This window comes from Meles meles, chromosome 6 (genome assembly GCF_922984935.1).
Source record: "Meles meles chromosome 6, mMelMel3.1 paternal haplotype, whole genome shotgun sequence".
Classification (NCBI taxonomy): domain Eukaryota; kingdom Metazoa; phylum Chordata; class Mammalia; order Carnivora; family Mustelidae; genus Meles; species Meles meles.
This window is the reverse complement of record NC_060071.1, coordinates 135,649,369-135,670,612: the sequence shown is the minus strand read 5'-3', so window position 1 is coordinate 135,670,612 and position 21,244 is coordinate 135,649,369. Positions and strand designations below refer to the sequence as shown.

Below are 21,244 nucleotides of genomic sequence, written 5' to 3'. Positions count from 1 at the left end.
TCTTAGTGAAAAGGGAGGCAGAGGCAGCTTCGCATCTGTGCTCATATAGACCTAGCCTGACCCCTTTGCAGGTGTCACCAGGAGGACAATTTCAAGAGGAACCCAACCATGAAAAGGAGGATTGTGAGTACTGAGAGCCTCCTGAGTGGATGACTGCAAGCAGGAACAGATAGGAGGCTCAGCTAAAAAAAAAAAAAAAAAATTCCCTGTAGAACTCAGACCCCTCCCCTAAACCTAGCGTCTTCTCTGTTTACAGCCTAGGGCACCTCTGCTCTTCAGCTACCTTGCACCCCCCCCCCCAAAGATGAGGAGGAAACCCAGCATAAAGGCTGTAGGTCAAGATCAAGGTATATTTGATAGCTTATAAGCTTGGCGATACAAGCGCTTTGTCTCCTCCCTTTCTTTTTAGTACAACCATTTGGTGCTCAATCAGTACTGAATGTAGGTTTGACGGTGGGAAGTCCTATATCCCAATGGCTTCCATCTCTGATCTTCAGAGCCCAAACTGGAGGTCTTCTGTAGGTCATTCCTCCTCACTTCTGCTTTCTTGTGGTGGTAAGCTCTCAGAATAGACCTAATTGCTGCTATGCCCAACCTGTCAGCTGTAGATACTTGAGTTAGGTCTGAGCTGCACAGTTCTGAGTTATCTCTTTATTTAGAAGCTGTTTGCCAAGCACCATCTCTCCCCTTGGCATTGTGCCTGGTGCCATGTGGGGAAGAGTCACAGAAGGCAATGTAAATCAGTGACCCTGTCCTCAAGGGGCTAACCATCTACCTGGGGAGACAACACCACCCTATGTAGAGAAAAATCCAAAACTAAGCATCCCATGAGACTAAGAAATCGGGTAAGGTCTAACTAAGTAGTAAACAAAACAGACTATGGCTGGAGGTCCCTCTCATCTCCAACAGCTAGACCTAGAGGGAGGGGCTTGATTTACAGAATGGAGCATACAAGTCTGGGGGAATTGTCAGGAGTTTGAAGGCACTCACTTCTGTGACTTTCACCCTGCGTATTGGATTTGGAGTCCGCTAGCCATGGGTTTGACTCTCAGTCTTGCTGTTAGAAACTGAGTGGCCTTGGGCAAGTTAGAGATGTTTTCTCATCTATTAAAAACCAAGTTTGGGGCGCCTGGGTGGCCCAGTGGGTTAAAGCCTCTGCCTTCGGCTCAGGTCATGATCCCAGGGTCCTGGGATCGAGCCCCACATCGGGCTCTCTGCTCCGCGGGGAGCCTGCTTCCTCCTCTCTCTCTGCCTGCCTCTCTGCCTAGTTGTGATTTCTCTCTGTCAAATAAATAAAATATTTAAAACAAACAAACAAACCAAAAAAAACCAAGTTTGAGGGGCGCCTGGGTGGCTCAGTGGTTTAAGCTTCTGCCTTCGGCTCGGGTCATGATCTCAGGGTCCTGGGATCGAGCCCCGCATCGGGCTCTCTGCTCAGTGAGGAGCCTGTTTCTCCCTCTCTCTGCCTGCCTCTCTGCCTACTTGTGACCTCTCTCTCTGTCAAATAAATAAAAACAAAACAAAACAAAACAAAAAACACCCAAGTTTGACACAACGATGCCAACTTTAGGTGGTTGCCATGAGGATTAAATGAAATAACGTGCGAAAAAATGACTTAGCGCACTGCCTAGCACGTAGTGGGTGCTCGTTATGCATCAGAGCTCTTCTTTTCAGTTTAGCTAACAGCCAAGACCTGCTCATTTAACCCAAGGCTTAGGGTACAGACTCTAGTCCAGATGGCCTGAGCTTGAAGTCTGGCCTTATCATTTATTATTATATGACCTTGGCTAAACTACTCAAATGTCATTTCCTCAAATTTTTTCCCCCTGAATGCTCATTTTTAAAATTGTTTTTTAAAAAAAGATTTTATTTTATTTGACAGAAAGAGAGAGAGCGAGAAAAAAGAGAGCACAAGTAGGCAGAGGGGCAGGCAGAGGGGGAGGGAGAAGCAGGCTCCCTGCTGAGCAGTGAGCCCAACGCAGGGCTTGATCCCAGCACCCTCAGATCATGACCTGAGCTGAAGACGGGTGCTTAACTGACTGAGCCACCCAGGCGCCCCGAATGCTCAATTTTAAAAAAGGGATTAAAAGATTGTGCTTGTATGTGTGTACGTGGCTTAGTAGTGCCATGGTGACTCGGGCATGTGAGCTCCACCGATCAGCTGCTATTCGTTCCTTCCCTGAGAAGCAGGCTGTCCTAATTTCTCTAGCTGCTGCTTCCAGCATTTCCCTAACCTCTTTTCCCCTAAAGGACTGAAGAAGCCCAATAGTGTCCAGGTGGTAGAAGCCGCTGGCACAGTCATAAATTTGAGGACAGACCCTGTGAATGGGGCCGGAGCCCTAAGGAAGTCTCGAGTTGACTAGCTGTGACCACCGTGACCTTGTTTCCTCAGTTCTTAGAGACCTCCGCTTAGCCTTCTAAATCCATAACCCCCCCTGGTGAGTGATTTCCTTCTAAATCAATGGGATTGTTTTTGTTCCTGAAGGTCTGCTCCTTCCTTAATCCTGAGTTGGGCTTTTCAAAAGAAGCCAAAGGCTTGGATTTGAGAATTTCAAAAATACAGTCATATGAGTGGGCTTTGCAGGCACATTATTGCTTACCATGGCAGTTCCTTGGAGCTACGCGGCGTTCCTAGGTGGCCGGGGGCTCACTTTCGTAATTCAGCTGGTGTTCAGCTTTCGTGTTTCAATGTTCCAGCACCCACCCCATTCTCCTTGTTTTTTTCTGGGGCATCCACAGACTCAGTGCCAGGATGCCCCTTCTGCGCCTCCCGCATATGTCCGGAGATGACTTTCCAGTCCAGTGCCTTTCCTCTGGCCTAGTACCTTACATTTGGGACCCTGGAGCCCCTGTTTGCATCATTTTACCCAGACGTAGGTGTAAACAGATGTTTAAGCGACATACTGGAATGTGCTAACGTGTTTCCATAGAAGCATTTTTGCCGAGTTTAAATGCCCACACCAGCGCATACCGGGGATGGCCAATGTGTGTTGAAGTCACTCCTGAGTTGCACCTAATTCCCCACGTGTACGTGGTCCCAGGAGACAAAGCGTTAGTGGCACCGTGCTGTTCATGCCGAAGACACCCGTGTCGAGCCACGCAGCCCCAGAAGTGTGTGGGTATGGGATGGAAATCAGGCTTACCACATTTTTAGCACGTTTTGGTGTCCATAAATTCTGCATGGACTCAAATGACCTTTTGTGTAGTAACATTTCCTGACATTGGTCTGTGTAGTTGAATTTTTTTTTTTTTGGAAGATTTTATTTATTTATTTGACACAGAGAGAGAGAGACAGAGACAGAGAACAAGCAGGGGGAGCAGCAGAGGGAGAGGGAGAAGTGGGCTCGATCCCAGGACCCCGGGATCATGACCTGGGCCGAAGGCAGATGCTTAACAGGCTGAACCATCCAGGCGCCCCTGTGTAAGTTTAACTTTTCCTCAACTGGGGTACTCTGTGAACCTTAACTTCAGGTTAATTTTTAGAGTGTAAGACCATTGCTAGTGTACATAGAGATGTGTAGGTTCGCACGTGTATCTCGTCACTCATGATATAAAAATACCCTCCTGGGGGCGGCATTGGGCCGTGTGCTTTAAGATTGTTCACGTGGGCTTATGGGCTTTAAGAGTGTGAAAATCTAGATTGAACCCCAATGTATCTTTCACGTGGCTCTGATTTTAAAAGGGCCTCCAATCACGTTTTTGTTTTGTTTGGCTTGGCTTGGCTTGGCTTGGTTTTAAATAGCAAACTTTCTCTGAGAACTTGGTCTACATTTCAAATTCCGGCAACGTCTTTCCCCAGGTTCAGGCTCATGGCTAATCTGGAAGGGGAGTGAGGTGTTCCTGACATGCCAGTTAGCTGAAGCCTCTTCATCCAACACCCGTTTATTGAGAGAGCCCCTGCTCTGTTTACCAGGCACCGGACTAGAGTCAGAAAAATGGCAGAAGACCAAGGGATAAGAGGAGTTCAGGGCAAGGAGATCTCTCCTCGCTAGGATAATCAAAGAAAACCCAGTAAAGGAGCCGATGTTGAGATGGGCTCTGAAACATTAAAAGAGGGAGCCCTTTCCAAGCGGGGAAGCTGCTTGCATAAAGGTAGAAACTAGACCACGGAGAGACTGGAATCGTGACTCGTCCAAGTCCAATCTGGCTGGAGTACCAGGGACACAGCAGGAAGTGGGCGGAGAAGGGCCTGGAAAGACAGTTGAAAGTAGGTGAAGAAAGCCAAGAACAGCAGTCTGAGGGGTTTGGACTTCCTTCCTCCCTCTGAGAGGCCTGATTCCTTGGAGGGACCCCCCCCCACAGGGGCTTGGTGGCCAGCCCTGCGCCGAGGAACGTGTGCCCGAGTGTGGCACAGGGTGGTAGAGGAGAGCCCATGGTTCCCTGCTCAGAGCGGGCTCTAGGGAGGGCTTGGGAAGCTCGGGGACAGAGTGTGTGTGAGAGGGCAGGGTCAGGGGTGACTGAGAGAACGGAGAAAGAGCCACCAGAAGGAAGGAGCTGAAGAGGGAAGACAAGGAGAACCGAGGAGGGCAGTTTGACTGCCCTAAACAGACCATGCCTCCAAGGCCTGGTAGCTTCCCATGGCCGCCATGACCGCGAGAGGGTGTAAGGGGAGAGCTGTGGCCGCAGCCACCCCTTGGTGCGAAGCTTTCCTGCTGCGCAGTCCACTCAAAGGAGCTCATGTAGACCCAGAACAACCGCGAGAGCTAGACAGTGTAACTAGATAATGGTATCTTCTTTTTGTGCTTGACAAAACAGGCACAAGGAGGTAAATCCACTTCCCACAGTCAGACATGTAATAACAGGTAGAGCTGGGATTTGAACTCTGATCTCTCTGATCCCAGAGCCTGAGTCCCTAACCACTATATTAGAGTGCTGATGTCTTCCAGGACTGTTGAGATTGAAAGGAGGAAAGGTGAGGGCTTGTTTTCTGTTTTTTGTTTTTAAAAAGATCTCATTTATTTGAGAGAGAGAGAGAGAGAGAGATAGAGAGCATGAGAGGGGGAAGGTCAGAGGGAGAAGCAGACCCTGCACTGAGCAGGAATCCCGATGCAGGACTAGATCCTGGGACTCGGGGCTCATGACCTGAGCTGAAGGCAGTTGCTCAACCAACTGAGCCACCCAGGCAACACGAGGGGTTTGTTTTTAAATATATGCAACATAGGTGTGCATTCTTTGAGGAGTAAGTGAGCCCATTAGGTCAAAAGCTGGCCATGTTTTAAGTAAGACTTCCAGCCCAAGGGATCTGTGGCAGGGAAAGCTGCCCACCAAGTTAGGGGACATTTTTTACCCTTGGCGCTAGGGAGTCAGCTCCTGGGAGCCCTGAAATCCCAGAGACATGCCCGGCCTTGACCTGGTGACTGTGCCCAGGGGAAAAGAATGATGCAATGGCCAAGGAATGGCCCAACCCTGGCGCAGAGTGGGCTCATCTCTGTCTGGATGGCAGGTATGCCCCGGGGGAGGAGTGGGCAGAAGAGGGGGTTGGGTGAGTGAGAACTTGTTTGCTGAGGTGGTTGCCTTCTATCAAGAAGAGCAGTGTCCACCTTACCAATGGCCCAGGGACAGGAGGACGAGGTGCCTAGGACCCTAGCAAAGGATTCGGATGGGGACCAGTGGTCTGTCCCTGGAACATTAGGACCAAAGACCTCACCATGGTGTTGACACCATTCCTGCCTTTCGTGGAAGTCCCAGGGTCCTCGTTTGATGGCTTGGGTATCTTCATGGCCACACGACATTTAGGAGGACAGCTGTGTGCCACGATTCTGACTCAGTGGTGACTCAGGGCTTTGTCGAATGCCGCATTGTGGTCAGCGATGGGGATAGTGGTTCTGTGGATCTTAGAGCCAACATAACACATGCTTTGTCCTGTGCAAAGGGATTAAATTTGGAAATCTTACCCTCTTAGAGGCAGCCTGGTGGTTTTCTGGGTTTCTTTTTTGCTCTGCCAAATGCAGAGTAAGCGAGAACGACGAGGAGTGCATTACACACAGTATAGCTTTTTCCTGTTCCCCAAGCCCCTCAGACGGCACTGGTGTGGCTTTGACTGTGACATTTGCTCTGGAAGTACTCATGACCACTGATGCTGCAACAGCATTTAGACATCACCCTTGGGTTTGCAGAAAGGGCAAAAAGAAAATAGGATGTGAGCACTGAGTACCATAGCCTGCCTTTTCATCCTTGGGTTCATCACGTCTTTGTTAAATGCCTTCTTTGGGGTGAAGTGAACCACAGAGATGAGACTAGCAGGCTCTGGTTTCAGAGCATGTTCAAACTCAAGCTCTCCCGCTTCTAGCTGTGTGACCCGGGGCAAGTCACTTTTCTGTACCTCCCTTTCATCGTCTATAAAACTGGGACAGCGGGACACCCACCCCTCTCTTTCTGGGGTGGTTTCGAGGACTGAGATCCTCCATGCTAAAAACGGAGTAAAATGCTCTGTGCATTTTACTGATCAGTATCACGTGCTAGGCTCTAGAGATCAATGGAAGCCCTGCCCTCCTGGTACTTATAGTCTGGTTGGGGAGACAGATGGTAATTGAATAATCATGCAAGTAGAAAACTACCTGGGTGGGTAGTTTTTGAGCCTGACTTCAAATGAGACACTAGAGAAATCTTCCTTGACCAAGTGTGGCTTGAACTCAGGCCTGAAGGATGTCTGCATTGACTCGGTAAACCGGAGGAGGGAGGGAATTCTAGTCTGGTCAGAGGAAGCTGGTGCAAAATCCCTGTGGTCCTTGGGCATGAAGGTGCTTTGGACATTTTTTAAAAGCAGATTTTATGTATTTATTAGAGATAGAGAGCATGCATATGAGCAGGAACAGACTCCCTCTTGAGCAGGAGGCGGCACCCAGACACACTACTTTGGATGCTTGAAAGATGGAAAGGAGGCCAGTGTGGCAGGGTTTCAGGGAGCAAATAGTTGGCCAGGGCAGGTGACCCCCAGTGCAGAACTTTGTGGGTGTATTTAGGGTTTTGCCTAATTTAAAAGCAAGGGGAAGTCACTGCAAGGTTTTAGGTAGAGGAAGGACATAATCCAATCAGATTTTGCCAGTATCACTGGCTGCAGAGTGGAAAATGTCTGTGAGCAGAGCCACGCGGAAGCTGTTAGGGCACCCATGCCCAAACTGTCACTCAAGCTCCCTTGATGGGTGACAAGGATTGCCTACATCTGAGCATACAGGTACTCAGGATGAGTCCCAGACCTGCGGGATCACAGTGGGGTCAAGGCTGGTGGCCTCTTCAGGCAACGTTGGGCAATCCTGCTATGGGTACTGTAGAAATGACGAGAACCCAATTCCACTTGCAAAGCAATTTTTAAAGCATAAGTTCCTGTAGAGCCAAGACTGGATGGTTTGACTGTGTGTTTGTTGCCCACGACTAATAATTTGTTGAGGATGACAAAACTAGGACAAACACTAGGACATAAACCAATCAAACCGGTTAGCAATTATTTTTAATCATTTTCATTCACGGCCCAGGTCTTGCTTTTGTCAGTGCAGGCAAGGTACCAGCACACCCTCTTGGGGTGGCGTTCTCCCATCTCTTGGAGTCAATCTTGTACTGACTTGGGCTGCAGGTCTCTGATTTTTACCCTTGAGGTGTCCTAGAAAATTCATGACAGAACTTGAATGGGTGAGAACCTAGGCTTCCATGTTGACTAGTGTCATATCAACTTTTCACAGGAGATGGGAGGCGAGCTCAGGTTCTGGAGTCAGAACTGGTATAGGAGGGCCAGCGCTTCTTCTAGCTGTCTGTGTGACCTTAGGCAGGGTATGGACCATCAGTGTTTCTCATTTTTGTCTTTATTGTAAAATTTCTTGGGTTAAATGAAAAAGAGAAATGCTGTTAGATACAGTACATAGTAGATGCTCAAGAAATAGCCAGCCGTCCTACCTTCTCCCTACCTTCTCCCCTGTAAACCTTTTTATTTCCCCCTTACCCCTCTGAATCCAATGTGGTCTGTAGAAAGAACAGGGACCCTCATGGGCAGACCTGCGTGATATTGTCAGCTTTGCGTAGAGAAGGTTTTTCTTCCAGTGTTCATCCATCCATCTGTCCAGCTAGCCAACATGACTGAGCATCTGCCACGGGACAGATTGAGGAATTGGGAGCTGAGCAGAGCCTGTAAACTCTCACTGAACACAGATCTCAAGAAGCAGAAACAAATACGTCTTGAAAAAAAACAGAAGAGGCAGCAGTTAACAGTTCAATCCAGATGTTTTTGTTTTCCACACTGACCATGAAAGTAAAAAAGTCAATTTCCTTCTGAAGAAAGGGTACCTTGTGGCAGTGTTGCTCTCCGGCAGGTCACCACAGGCCCCTACAGCTGACTGCCTCAGCCTGCTGTCTGGAGAAGGCTTCCATGTGGAATAGCGCTCATTCAGGCCTCGTGTGTAGACAGAATGGAGCGTAGTCTCTGAGGAATCAGGCGTCTAGGGTAGAACCAGCTTGGGGGACTTCTTTCTCAAGGCAGAAGATTACTTGAGTATTCGGTTTTCCTGTATCAGGGTTCTTTGGGGGAATGAAAGAATCATAGAGCCTTGGATGATATCCCATATCTGCCCTCATTCTTTTTTTTTAAATTTAATTTAATTTCTTCAGTGTTCTAAGATTCGTTGTTTATGCACCACACCCAGTGCTCCATGCAATACGTGTCCTCCTTAATACCTAGGGACGTTTTGGGGTTCGGTTGAATGCCTAGATCTCCAACACCGAAGTAGTGGGGGACCAGAGAGAACCTGCAGGATTTCCAACTGTGCCTGTTGTATTTGTCCCTTTGTCTTTGGCTGGTTTTAATCCCTTAAATTCTTGGAGATCAACCCTTAAGCTAGACTTAACTCTGGCAAATCGTTGTGACCAAGGGTCAGATAAGACTCCAAGGACATGAAATATCTTCTCTTCTGGAGAAGTCTGCTCACTTGGCCCTTCTCAGGACTCTTAGTGCTGGAGAGACCATTCAGCCTGGGGGAGGCACTGGCCAGAGAAGCTAGGAGATCTGTTTTCTTATCTCAAATCTGCTAGAACTCATATGACCCTGTGTGACTCACCTCCTAGAGCTTACCATTAATTAACTTCCACTTGACCCTCTATTAATCAGGCTGTACTAGACAATGACAAAGGAACTTTCAAAACAATAACCTCCTATAATTTCAACCCACAATAACCTCATTTGTGTTATTCTTTTGTATCTTTGTTTTAAAGTCCCTGCTCCCACTAGATTATAAAGTTACTTGAAAGTGAGAATTGTGCCGTCTCCATCGTGGTACCTTGGTAAGATATCTAGCAGAGTACTTTTCACACAAGAGATGGTTTAAAGATCTGTTTGATTTATTGATTATATATTGGCAAATTTGGAAGAACCCTATACTGAGCCTATCAATGATGACTTTTGCCACCGCTCCAGAGCTGGGAGCCACCATCCTGAGTGGTTGTAACTGACAGGCTAGAAAAGCAATCAAGGTTGTCAACAGACAGGTGTAACAGACGTTGTTATAGTGTGGCATGAAACTAACTCGCCCTCTACCCGCAGTTCCTTTGAAGTGCAGTAAAGAAAAGTGGGACATTAAAAGATTAACTCATCTTCCTCCACTTTGGGAATTTGAGACTTGCCTGAGTTCTCAGGCTGTTTTCCAATTTCTGCCTTGGTATGTATGTGTGACAGAAAGGCTTTTGGGAGTTACGTCAGTAAGCCAATCCTGAATCGAGGCATTTGGGAACTTGGAAATGCCCGAGTCATGTTACATGTCAGGTCCCTGGAGTTTGAACTGTGAGGCAGGTATGAGATGTTTTAATTCGCTGGTGTGTCCGTGTGCATGTTTATAGCCAGTTTTCGTGTCCCCATGTCCTGTGTGTATACCTTTATGTGGTGACATGTGACTTCACACCGTAGATGCTTTGTAAATTATGAGTTATTTACACAATGAACTTATTTTTTCACATGTGTGAGTGGGGTTACAATTTTAGGCTTTCATCTCCTACTGAATGCAAGTTCTCGGGGTTGTAGGGTGTAGAATTTTTCCATCAGCCAGTCTCAAAGCTCCAGGTTAATGGATTCAGTGAGATGAAAAATTCAGTGGAAAAACAAATCAATGTCGTTTTACTTTACTGTAGAGATATTGAAGTATGGGAACCATTATTCAATAGTCTGCAGCTAGAGAAGAGCCAGCCTGCATTGAGAACCCCAACTCTAATGTTTTCCAATACGTATCAATAGTTAGGGTGGTCAGGGGTGAGTTTCAATCAATAAAAAGAGTTGAGTTGTCAATGAAATGAAAGATCTCTCTGGTGTTTTGAGAGGGGGGACCAATCCCTGTTGGGGTTTTAAGGAGGCCTGGAAGTTAGGGTGTATGTTTCTTATCGGAGTCTCTTTAAGTTTATGCTGTCATCTCTTGGCTGTCGGAAACTGTGATTGATTGTCTCTGTCTTCTATAGCTTGGAATTGCAATTGGGTTCTTGGTCCCTCCTGTTTTGGTACCCAACATCGAAGACCGGGACAAGCTTGCCTACCACATCAGCATCATGTTTTACATAATAGCAGGCGTGGCTACTCTGCTTTTCATCCTTGTCATCATCGGTAAGGTCATTAGTAGACTAATGGGGGGCCATGAGGCAGGGAGGTTCTGCTGACTTGGGTGGGGACCTTGTGAACATGACCTTAGAATGCCATGGACATTTATAGAAACTAGATGCCAGGCTTCTAGTTGTGGTCTTCAAATGTTTTAGCCAATAGAGGGCTAGCTGATCTTGTATACTTTGTTAGCTGCTCAGTGAGGATTTAATTGTAATCAACCGGTTCCTCAATAAAACCTCACCGGAATTAACGGGCAGGCTGTTGATCCCTGTGATGAAACCCCACTGAGTGCTTATGGTATATATCACAGGCCCTGTGCTAAGCATGCCTGATCTCCTTGAATCTTGAGGGAAATTCCCCTCATCAATCCCATCAATCCCCTCTTTCCCACAAAGAGGAAAATGAGACTTAGGGGGAGTTAAGTAAATTATTCAAGATTAGGTGGCTAGTAAGTGGCAGAGATCGCCTAACCCTGTGTAACTCCATACTCTAAATTTTTGGAACAAAACGAAAACAGAATTGACCCACAAACACTAATATTCTTGTAGATCCATCTGAGAATACCAGGGGACCACATTTTTTGAGGCTTTTTTGTTTTTTAAACTATAAGAGGAATACACATTGGTTATTGAACAATCTGAACAATATGAAAAAGCATAAAGAAAAGAAGAGCCAGGGTGCCTGGCTGGCTCAATTGGTAGAGCATGCGACTCTTGATTAAACTCCGGGTCATGAGTTTGAGCCCCATGTTGGGGGTAGAGGTTACTTCAATAAATAAATAAAATAAATAATTAAAATAAAAAGAAATAACCATTAACTTAGACTGTACCAGTTAATCTCCACCACCAACCTCAGACAACCACTATTAATTTTATGTGCATGTACATTTGATCATCAAGATATTGGTGAATATATTTATATATCCTCTTTTATCATCTGAATGGTATTACATGTATTGTGATAAATTCAGAAACAGTATAGTAGAGGCTTTTTAATTTTCAGTTAGTCATTCGCCTTTAAAGGTTAACCAGCTTTCTTCCTAACACTCTATCTCCCGTCGTAAAGGTCTCATTCTTCCCTGCCATCCCCACTTCCTGTTTTATGATCGTGCACCCCGTTCCACTGTTCTCACTGAGTCACTCTCTCCCCCTGGGCTCCAAGATGAGAAAGTCTGATGGCTTTTCGAAGCTGGCAGGATAGGTTGGGTGGAGGACTTGCTGTTTCTGGGAAGGGGAGAAGCTAGGGGGCTGTGGATGGCCGCAGGAAAGAATAGTCCGCCCAGGGTCCCTCTTACTCAACTAGACCTTAAGTTTCAATGTGTAACGAGCCCAGCTTCAAATGCCTGCGCTTGTAGCGGATGGGCACGTGGTTCTTTGCATTTGAAATCCCGAAGATAAGACATTTCCGCGTTTTGACATTTTATTATCAAGCCAGAGAGTGGCTAATTGAGTAAAGAACTGAAAAATCTGATCTGAATTCTGGTTTGTGGTTTCTCCAGGCCCTTGGAGAAATGGAAGAGAAATAGCCTTTTGTTTTGCTTTCTTTCTCCTCATGCAAAGGGAGGTGAACGGACAAGACAGTGGATGAACGGTTTCCAACACCAGGAAGTAATCTGGGACTGTTTCTGGAGAAGGAAGAAGCAGGGCTCTGAAGTTAGGGCTGGAAGGTTTTCTGGGTGGGGGGCCCCCTTTGATCTTCAAGAGAGTAAACCTCATGTCGAGAGCTTCCTCTAACTAGGGACAGTCTACTGAACTTTCAGGAGCGTTCTCATGGCATGTGGAGAAGCTACATGGAGCTTGCCTGGACCCAACTTGGGAGGGGGAAGCAATTTAACCAAACAACTGGTTACACTTGTCTACCCCCAGAACCTGAACAGCGACCAATGCCATCAAATGGATTGTACCAGCTGTGCTGGAAATCAAATACAAAATGAATGGTTTTCGTGCTGTCTCTCCCCAGTCCTTCCTACCACTCCTGCAGGGGTATGTGTTAATTCTCTTGTCTCTTCACGAGGCAGACATTAGAGTCAGAATTTGACAAACTAGGAATCAACTTGAGGTTTTTTTCCAACAGAAAAAGATCTTTTCACTTATTCAGGGAATATTCCTTGGCTGCCATGTGCCAGGCTCTCTGCTAAGCAGGGGCAACACAGTCCCTTCCCCCTTGGGAGGAGCTCTGGTGCTAAGCCATTCACTGGGCTCACTAATCCCCAAACCTCACCTCTCACTTTCTCTCTCTCCATGCATTACTATTATGTTATTTTCAGTGAGCTGTGGTATGTTATTTGCTGATTGATTATGGGACTCCTTGACACTGGAACGCTGACTGGGAGGCCCAGGGAGTGCAGCCATCCAGAGGCCATGAAGAAAAAGCCACAGGTGGTGAGAAACAGCTTCAAGAAAGAGGGACTGACAGATTTAACTGAAGAATTAGTATTTCCTTCTTGAGTCTTAACTTGTTCTCTTGTCCGTGTGTTAGCTCTGCAGGGATGGAGCCATGGGGATTTGCAGTGATCTCTCTGTTTCTTCCCTTTCAGTATTCAAGGAGAAGCCTAAACACCCCCCCAGCAGGGCACAATCTCTGAGCTATGCCTTGGCATCCCCGGATACATCGTACTTAAGTTCCCTTGTCCGGCTCTTCAAAAACCTCAACTTTGTGCTGCTTGTCATCACTTACGGTAAGGTGCATGTGTGTCCAGGAGTGTATTTCAACTGGTAATGTGAGACAAGAGACTTGATGTGCCTGTGTGTCTTACTCTTTCCAAATCCCAAGTGCGTATATAAAGCTATTGCTCAAGGCCAACCCAGATGAGTCAGTTGTGCCTCAGGGCCTTTGCATGTTGTGTAAAGTTCACCTAGAAAAGCGTTCCCTCCCAAATCAAGTTGTCTTGACAAATGCCTGCTGATCCTTCAGGTCTTACCTGAGTATCACTGTTATAAAGGTGACCTTTACCTGTTTTATTACGCTGTTCCTGGTGCATCTTAACACTTACCACTTAAAAAGAAAATTCCAGGTCTCTTTTCCTCCTAGACTGTGAATGTCCCAAGAGTAGGGTTTTATGGCTTTTCATCTTTATAGTTCCCTAGCAGTGGCCAGCCAGGATTGAACACTCTAACAGTTATTTAGTGAATGAATGAATGAATGCATATATGACTCTTGCCACATAAACCGGTCCCCAACCAATCCTCTGCCATTTTGTAACACTGACTCCTTTTTTACCTGAATACAAGACAGTAGCCCTCTTTTATTTCCCTTTTTGGCTTTTGGTAAGATACAGTTGAATATGCATTAAAATTCTTTAAAAGATTTTATTTTATTTATTTTAGAGAGGGAGAGAGAGGAGAGAGAAAGTACACAAGTGGGGAGAAGAGCAGAGGGAGAGGGAGAGGGGAGCAAACTCCCTGCTGAACAGCGAGCCCAACATGGGACTTGATCCCATGACCCCCAGATCATGATCTAAGTCAAAACCAAGAGTCAGACGCTCAACCAGCTGAGCCACCCAGGTACCCCTACTAGTTAGTTTGTTAAAAATCAAGGGTCAACAGTTGTGTAACAGGCTTACTAACCATTAGAAGAAAAGAAACGAGGTTGGTTTGACATAATTTATCCTTAGTGAAACCCCAGTTGGCTTTAACCTTGTTTTTTTTATAACAATAGCATTTGCTATGTGCCAAGACTTTCCATATATGATTTTATTTATTTAACTCTCATCACACCCATGTGAGGTCGGTACCATAGTTTTCCCTATTTAACAGAGGAGAAAACTTAAACTCAAGACAGGCTAAGTAACTAGCTTGAGAAGACACAGCTTTACATTGGCAGAGGCAGAATTCAAATACAGGTTTATCTAACTCCAAAGCCTACACAATGCCTATACCCCTTTTTGAATTACGCCAGAGTTTCACGTTAGGCTTATTATCACGCTCTTTATCTAAATTAGAGTGTTTATCTGCGGAGGCACGAGAGGAGAGGTAATATCACCCACAGGAGAGTGGCACACCTATTTTTCAGGCACTCACAAAAATAAGTGATCTCTTACCTGGAAAAGTGTTGGATGAACAGATTAGTCTTCAAGGTCTCAGGTCTCCATTTCTCATTGTCTCCAGCTTTTCTGTTCTGAGTATGTCTCTGCCTTCACCCACAGCATACAGACAGACTTTCCAATACTTCAGATGTCCAGTTAAAGAAGTTATATGAGTTGTCCATCAATAGGAGACACTCATGTGCAGATGAGACCAATCACTTAGTGGGGATATTTGGAGAATATCAGGCTATCTAGGTGCATAGTAAAGCCACATGACCTTTGGGATCCCTTTCAGATTCAGGATTGCATGGCTCCAAGAACTTTCACTTGTCCTTGAGTTAAATATCTCAAGTGCATTGACTTTTGAACACCATAAATCTTATTTCATCTGACATCAGGGTATTTTAGGCCTACCTTGGCATTCTAGGGCAGATGAGTGCTTAATAAATATTTTTTTATGGGTGAGAATGATGATAGTGGTGATAAGTGGGCAATGATCCCAGTGTACAGGCAGGGAAGCAAAGCAACTCTTCCTCTTCAGCTCTTGCATGGCTGGTTGCTTATATGGTCTTTAGTTTCACAACATGGTTTTAAAATACTGTACTTCTGGGGCGCCTGGGTGGCTCAGTGGGTTAAAGCCTCTGCCTTCGGCTCAGGTCATGATCCCAGGGTCCTGGGATCGAGCCCCACATGGGGCTTTCTGCTCTGCAGGGAGCCTGCTTCCTCCTCTCTCTCTGCCTGCCTCTCTGCCTAGTTGTGATTTCTCTCTGTCAAATAAATAAAATATTAAAAAAAACTGTACTTCTGCACATTCATCTATTTGGTTAAATGATAACACAGGAAATAGGGAAGCACTTCTGGAATGGTGGAGCGAGCACCTTGGATAATCTGTTCTTCCATAAAGCAACAAGTACACTGACAAACATTGTCAAAATCAAATTTCCAGGACTCTTAAACAAAGGTTTGCAACAATCCAAGGGGCATTTATTCAAGGAAAAAAAAAATGACTGAATAACAGCAAGAACAGTGAGCTTTGTGTTTTAACTTGCCCTATTCCAATCCGCCTCTCCCAGTCTCTGTGGTAGCCTTGACAACCAGCAGCCTAGCAGCCATGGTAGTTGTGAGAACCAGCAGCCTCACAGCCATTTGATGGGGCAAAAACAATTCTGGAGCTCCCCCAAAAACTCCATTCCTAGGTCATTATTTGATATCTGACAGTTCCCTAGAAGAGCCCCATTCAGAGGAGTCGCTTTTATTTAACCTGACTCAGAGCTTGCTCTGTGGGAAAAGCACTATTTCCAGGGCATTTGTTGAAAATCATCACTGTTTAGCATTATAGCTGCCTAAGGTAGGAATAACCAGTTTAGGTAAACAGGAAGCTGGCCAAAAATCTTGAAACAAAAATCTAGAGGATGAGATGGTCATAGGAGCTTTGAAAAGCTCTGACATAATCTTAGGAATCCAGATAGAGGTCCACGTGCATATGAGCCCTAAACTCTCACCTCTGGCTGTCCTTGAGGCTCTGGGCAAGGAGGAAGTGAAGGCTAAGGCAGGGTTGACACCTGCCTGCTGGAGCATTGAAGGGAGGGCCTCAGACCCCATACAGAGGAGGTCCTTGGCGAAGGTGGAGACTTACTGGTTTAAGGTATTTAAGGAAATCTCTGTCTAATCATTACCTCACCACTCAACTGATGTAGCAGAAACTTCAGCAGCTGCAACATGACAAAGAATACAAACTTTACAAAATTAGTCCAGGAAAGTCACCAAGCAAACAGCAGCAACAGCAACAAATCCCAGGGAGGGAGGAGAATCTCATTTCCAGAGCTGACATGGTATTTAAAAGGTCCAGCTTTACCAAAAAATTATGAGACATGCAAAGAAATAGGAAAGAATGACTCATACACAAGGGGAAAAAGGCACTTAATAGAAACTGTTCCTAAGAAAACCCAGATGTTGGACATAAATAAAGATTATAAATCAACAACATAAATAATGTTCAAAGAACTAAAGAAACCATGCCTAAGAATGAAAAAAAAAAAAAAGGTGGAGAATAATGTCTTACCAAATAGAGAATATCGATAAAGACAGGAATAAAAAAGAACCAAACAGAAATTCTGGAATCAAAAGTACACTAACTGAAATGAAAAACTCACTGGAGGGCTTAAAATCAGACATGAGCTGGCAGCAGAAAGAATCATTGAACTTGAAGAGAGATCACATGAAACTATCCTTTCTGAGGAACAGAAAGAATAAAGAAGAAAAATGAGCAGAGCCCCGAGACCTGTGGGAAACCATCATGCAAACCAACATACGCATAATTAGAGTCCTAGAAGGTGAGGAAAGGGTGAAAGTAAATTGTCATTTAAATTGGGATAGTGCTAGCCAGAAAAACAATTTGCTTCTGAGTCTCTAGGAGCATTTGACTCCATTGCAGAGATAGAATTTATTAATTTTTTTTTCCGTCAAAAGCCTGGGGTTATTCCAGTGAGAGAGAGAGTTAAACTAATCTGGATGTTTGCATATATATTTAATTATTGTTAGAAAACTGCAAGCCTTTTTCCATGATAGATAATTGGACTTGGTGACTAAACTTTGGACCAACAAGGAAACAATTTTTAGGCTTAATAACAGATTTGGAAAGAATTTTATTGAGCTATTACTGTGTGTCAGGCACATAGATTATCACATTTAATCTTCAAAACAATCCCATGACATCTGTTCTCAACTCCATTCCATTTTATATATGAGGACGCTGAGGCTCTATTTAGTTCCTTACCCACAATTAGACAGCTAGCAAGCGACAGAGCTTGGATTTAAACTTCTGCCTGTCTGATGCCGAAGCCTATCTTCTTCACCACCATACCATTTTTGTGTCCTTATGGAGAAAGGAACATCTAGAGACAAAGCCAGAGCTCTTTTAGCCCCACTTGTCTCAGTGGTCCTTGGGTTTACCTAGGGGAGGTATTTTCTTCTTCAGGTTCAATACTCTAAACCAGCTGCCTAGGAGTTGCCTTCTCCTAAGATGCAGATCTAGAGTTCTGGGGTTTTCGAAGCAGGATCAACTTATATTGACCAGCCACCTTTGGGATTTGGAAACGCTGGGGTCTTGACTTTAGCATCTCTCTAAGGCTTAGAGGTCATGTAAAGGCAGTGTTTGGGACTCAGTCCACCTAAGAATCACTGCTTTCCTCCAAATTAAATCTTTGCTCCAAATTACAAAAAAAAACAAAACCCTCTATAAATTTACCTTGATGCTTTGAAGCTCTCCCGAGTGTCCCCTCACCCCTCCTGTAGTTTCAGGTTGGGCTTTGAAAAAGGAAATGGTTCATACTTTTTATATTGTATGTATGATGTTCATATTTTCCTCTGAATTACATGCACTTAAGAGCATGTGGCTTGAATCGAGCCAAGATAGCATTTCATGGGCACATTTGCTTGGACGTGGGTGAACATGTCTTGGGGTAAGAGCCTTGATTGCTGGAGTGGTGAATTCAGAGTTGGCACGTAAGGAATAAGGAGTCTGAGTTTTAATGTCTGCTCTGCCAAATTACTGAATGTACCTCCTTCATCCGTCCTGTGCCCATGAAATAAAAATCTCTGAAAATAAGAATCAAATTTGGTTCCCACTGGAGTGCTCTGAATGGAAATGAAAGCTTCTAAAGCAATTGCAAATAGATACTGCATGAATCCACATTGCTGTGTGTTGGTGAACTTGATTTCCTACATTCTTTAATTGGTTTGAACCGCATTTCACCACGTAGGGAGTAGCTCCCATGTAGCAGGTGGGATGTCTGGTACTGTGTTTCTAGTGGCTTTCCAAGTCTTCCCCAAGCTGCTGAGTCAGCTGCCCAGAGTAGAGCCTGGTGAGGGTTTTGGAGGAATTTCAGGGGGCTTTTTCTTATAGGCCTCTGGTCATATCCTATGGTCTATGCTAGAGATAGGTTTGAGAGATATAATAAAGGCTGTCCAACTAAACTGAATTTCAGGTAAATAGCACATTCTCTTCAGCATAAACACGTCCCATGGAGTATTGGGGGCATATTTATGCTGAGAAAGTATTACCTGAAATTCAAATTATAACTGGATGTGTTGTTTTTGTTTTTTTTTTTCCTAAATCTGGCAGCCCAGCTTAGAGAGGAGGGGGCAGAGATGGGTTTTGTGTTTGATATTGTTGAAATCACAGGAATAAAAAAACTGCCTTTTCCTCTAGTAAAATACCACCTCCATCCCCTTCTCCAGGTTTGGCAGTGCAGGAAGACCCAGGGCTGGAACCATATTTTCTGTAGGTCTACCAGAGTCTGGGGGCCCGGTGGGTCGTAGGATGTGTATCAGCAGAGGTGGGCAGCGGTGTGGCATAAGAGAATAACCTTTCCTTGGCTACCTTCTCCCTGAGTCCCTAGGCCTTGCTTTCACATGGCCTCCTCTACTGCGCTATCATCAATGGCACAACAACTGCCACGTTGAAAAAAGTCGTTGAAAAGGCTTCTCTTCTGAAGCATGTCCTCGAAGGGAACACTTTTCCATGTTGTCCCCCAGCCTTGCCTTCAGCTACCCTTCTGGATAATCTTCCAGCGCTGGGCATCCAAACTCACAGCCCAAACACGGGAAGATTATCACCTTCCCTTGGGGCTTTCAAGGGCTTTACTACTGCCCACTCCCCCATGGGTTTAGGGGGGGTGATTGTGCTTCCTCCCAGATCCTGCTTGAGAGTGGGCATAATATCCTTCTTGTGATTCCCTGGAGCTGTGAGGCTGGCCCTTTAAAACGAGGGTTCACTACAAGTCCAGGAAGGGCACAAGGGAAATGAACACAGAGTATCCAGAACCCAGAGATAGAATCTGGGATCAGTGTTTCCCAAGCTTGCCTGATGACACAATCGTCTGGGGTGTTGAGTGCGTGCCTGAATTTCCCTGCCTTTCTTCTAGAAATTCAGTTTGAAAGTCTGGGTGAGGGCCTGGGAATCTGCTCTTAAAAGGCATTCCAGGTGATTCTGGTTTGCAGCAGCATTGAGCAGCTCTAACGTAGAGTCAGTCTCATGGTCTTGAAGCCCCTTCTCATACCAGTTGCCGCCATGTTAACCTGGAAGCCTGGGCCTAGTCTTGGATCTTCTGGATTCCCAAGGTCATTTATTTATGAACTCTACTGAGTCTAAGAAATGGCTAGGGCTGTTGTTGTTGTTAAGTGGGCTCTACACCCAGCATGGAGCCCAGTGCATGGCTTGAACTCAAGACCCTCAGATCAAGACCTGAGCTGAGATCAAGTCAGACACTTCACCGACTGAGCCACCTGGACACCCCTGTTGTTGTTGTTATTATTATTATTATTTTGGGTTTTACTTATTTATTTAATTTTTAAAAAGATTTTATTTTTTATTTGACAGAGAGATCCCAAGCAGGCAGAGAGAGAGGGGGAAGCAAGCTCCCTGCTGAGCAGAGCCCGACGCAGGACTTGATCCCAGGACCCTGGGATCAGGACCTAAGCCAAAGGCAGAGGCTTAACCCACTGAGCCACCCAGGCGCCCCTTACTTATTTAAGATAGAGACAGAGAGAGAGTATGTGAGTGAGCAATGGGGCAGGAGCAGAGGGGGAGGGACAGGGGCAAGGGGACTTCCCACTGAGCACGGAGCCCAACACAGGGCTCGATCTCATGACCCAGAGATAGTGACCGGAGCCAAAAATCATGATTCTGATGCTCAACTGACTGAGCCACCCAGTTGCCTGTTGTTATTTTTAAATTACAGATTCCTAGCTCTATTTCAGGAAAATCAGATTTAGTAGATCCAGGGTGAGGCCCAGGAATCTGCATTTTAAAACTGTTCTGCACTTCACTTCGTGTCTCATTGCTCTGGGAACCTGATAAAGGGAGTAAGTGAACTGCATTTAGGCAACATCGCATATGATAAAAATGACCTCGTGATAAAAATGACCGTCTGGACTGGGGGACCTTTTCATATCTGCTAGGAGGCCATTCTTTGTGCTTCTCTGAGTATGCTGATCTTTTCACTGGCCTGTCCTCTCTGGGGTCCCGAAGCTACGCCTCTGGAGATGCCACCGGCAATAGTGGCTCCTGCGAGGTGTTAAAGCAGGTTGGCTGTCATGTCCACATTTCCCTGCGCCTGTGCCGTCACTGTGAGGCCAGAGAGGATGGCTTCTGGGCGGCGCCGTGGTCTGGGCTTCATGGAAGAGGAACCCCTGAGGCTGCCCTGCTCGTGAGCTGTGTCCTGTTACTTAGAGTCTTCTAGAGTATCTAATGTCAAGTGTACCAGTGATGGTCTTGTGAGCCTCAAAATTAATTAAAATTAAGACCCCTGGTGAGCATTATAAAGTGAGTTTCTGTATTTGTTTTAAAACTGTGTGCATTTTTCTCATCTGTAAAGTGGGGATGATAATATTAGCTACCTTGCTATAAGGGTTGTAAGATACCTAACGGTATCTAGTACATAAATATGTTACTGCCACCTTCCTCTCCTCCCTCCTCCCCACTTTCCTCCTCACCCTCCTCTTCACCATCCTCCTCCTCGTCATCTTCCTCACCCTCCTTCTCACTGTCCTCCTCTCCATCCTCCTTACTACCACCACCATCATCATTATCATCATCGCCACTGGGTCAGTTTCAGTCTCATCAAAGCTACTACAGCTTTGCGCAAATGGCCTCG

General features: G+C 45.6%; 1 protein-coding gene across 1 annotated transcript in view; it reads left to right on the top strand.

Annotated features, from left to right (window-relative positions):
* Positions 1-21,244, top strand: part of FLVCR2 (FLVCR heme transporter 2) — a 53,462-nt gene that overhangs the window by 18,592 nt on the left and 13,626 nt on the right. The window contains exons 2-3 of the mRNA XM_046007915.1: positions 10,426-10,567; positions 13,101-13,241. Coding sequence (XP_045863871.1) covers positions 10,426-10,567; positions 13,101-13,241 — 283 coding nt within the window. The remainder of the gene's footprint in view (positions 1-10,425; positions 10,568-13,100; positions 13,242-21,244) is intronic.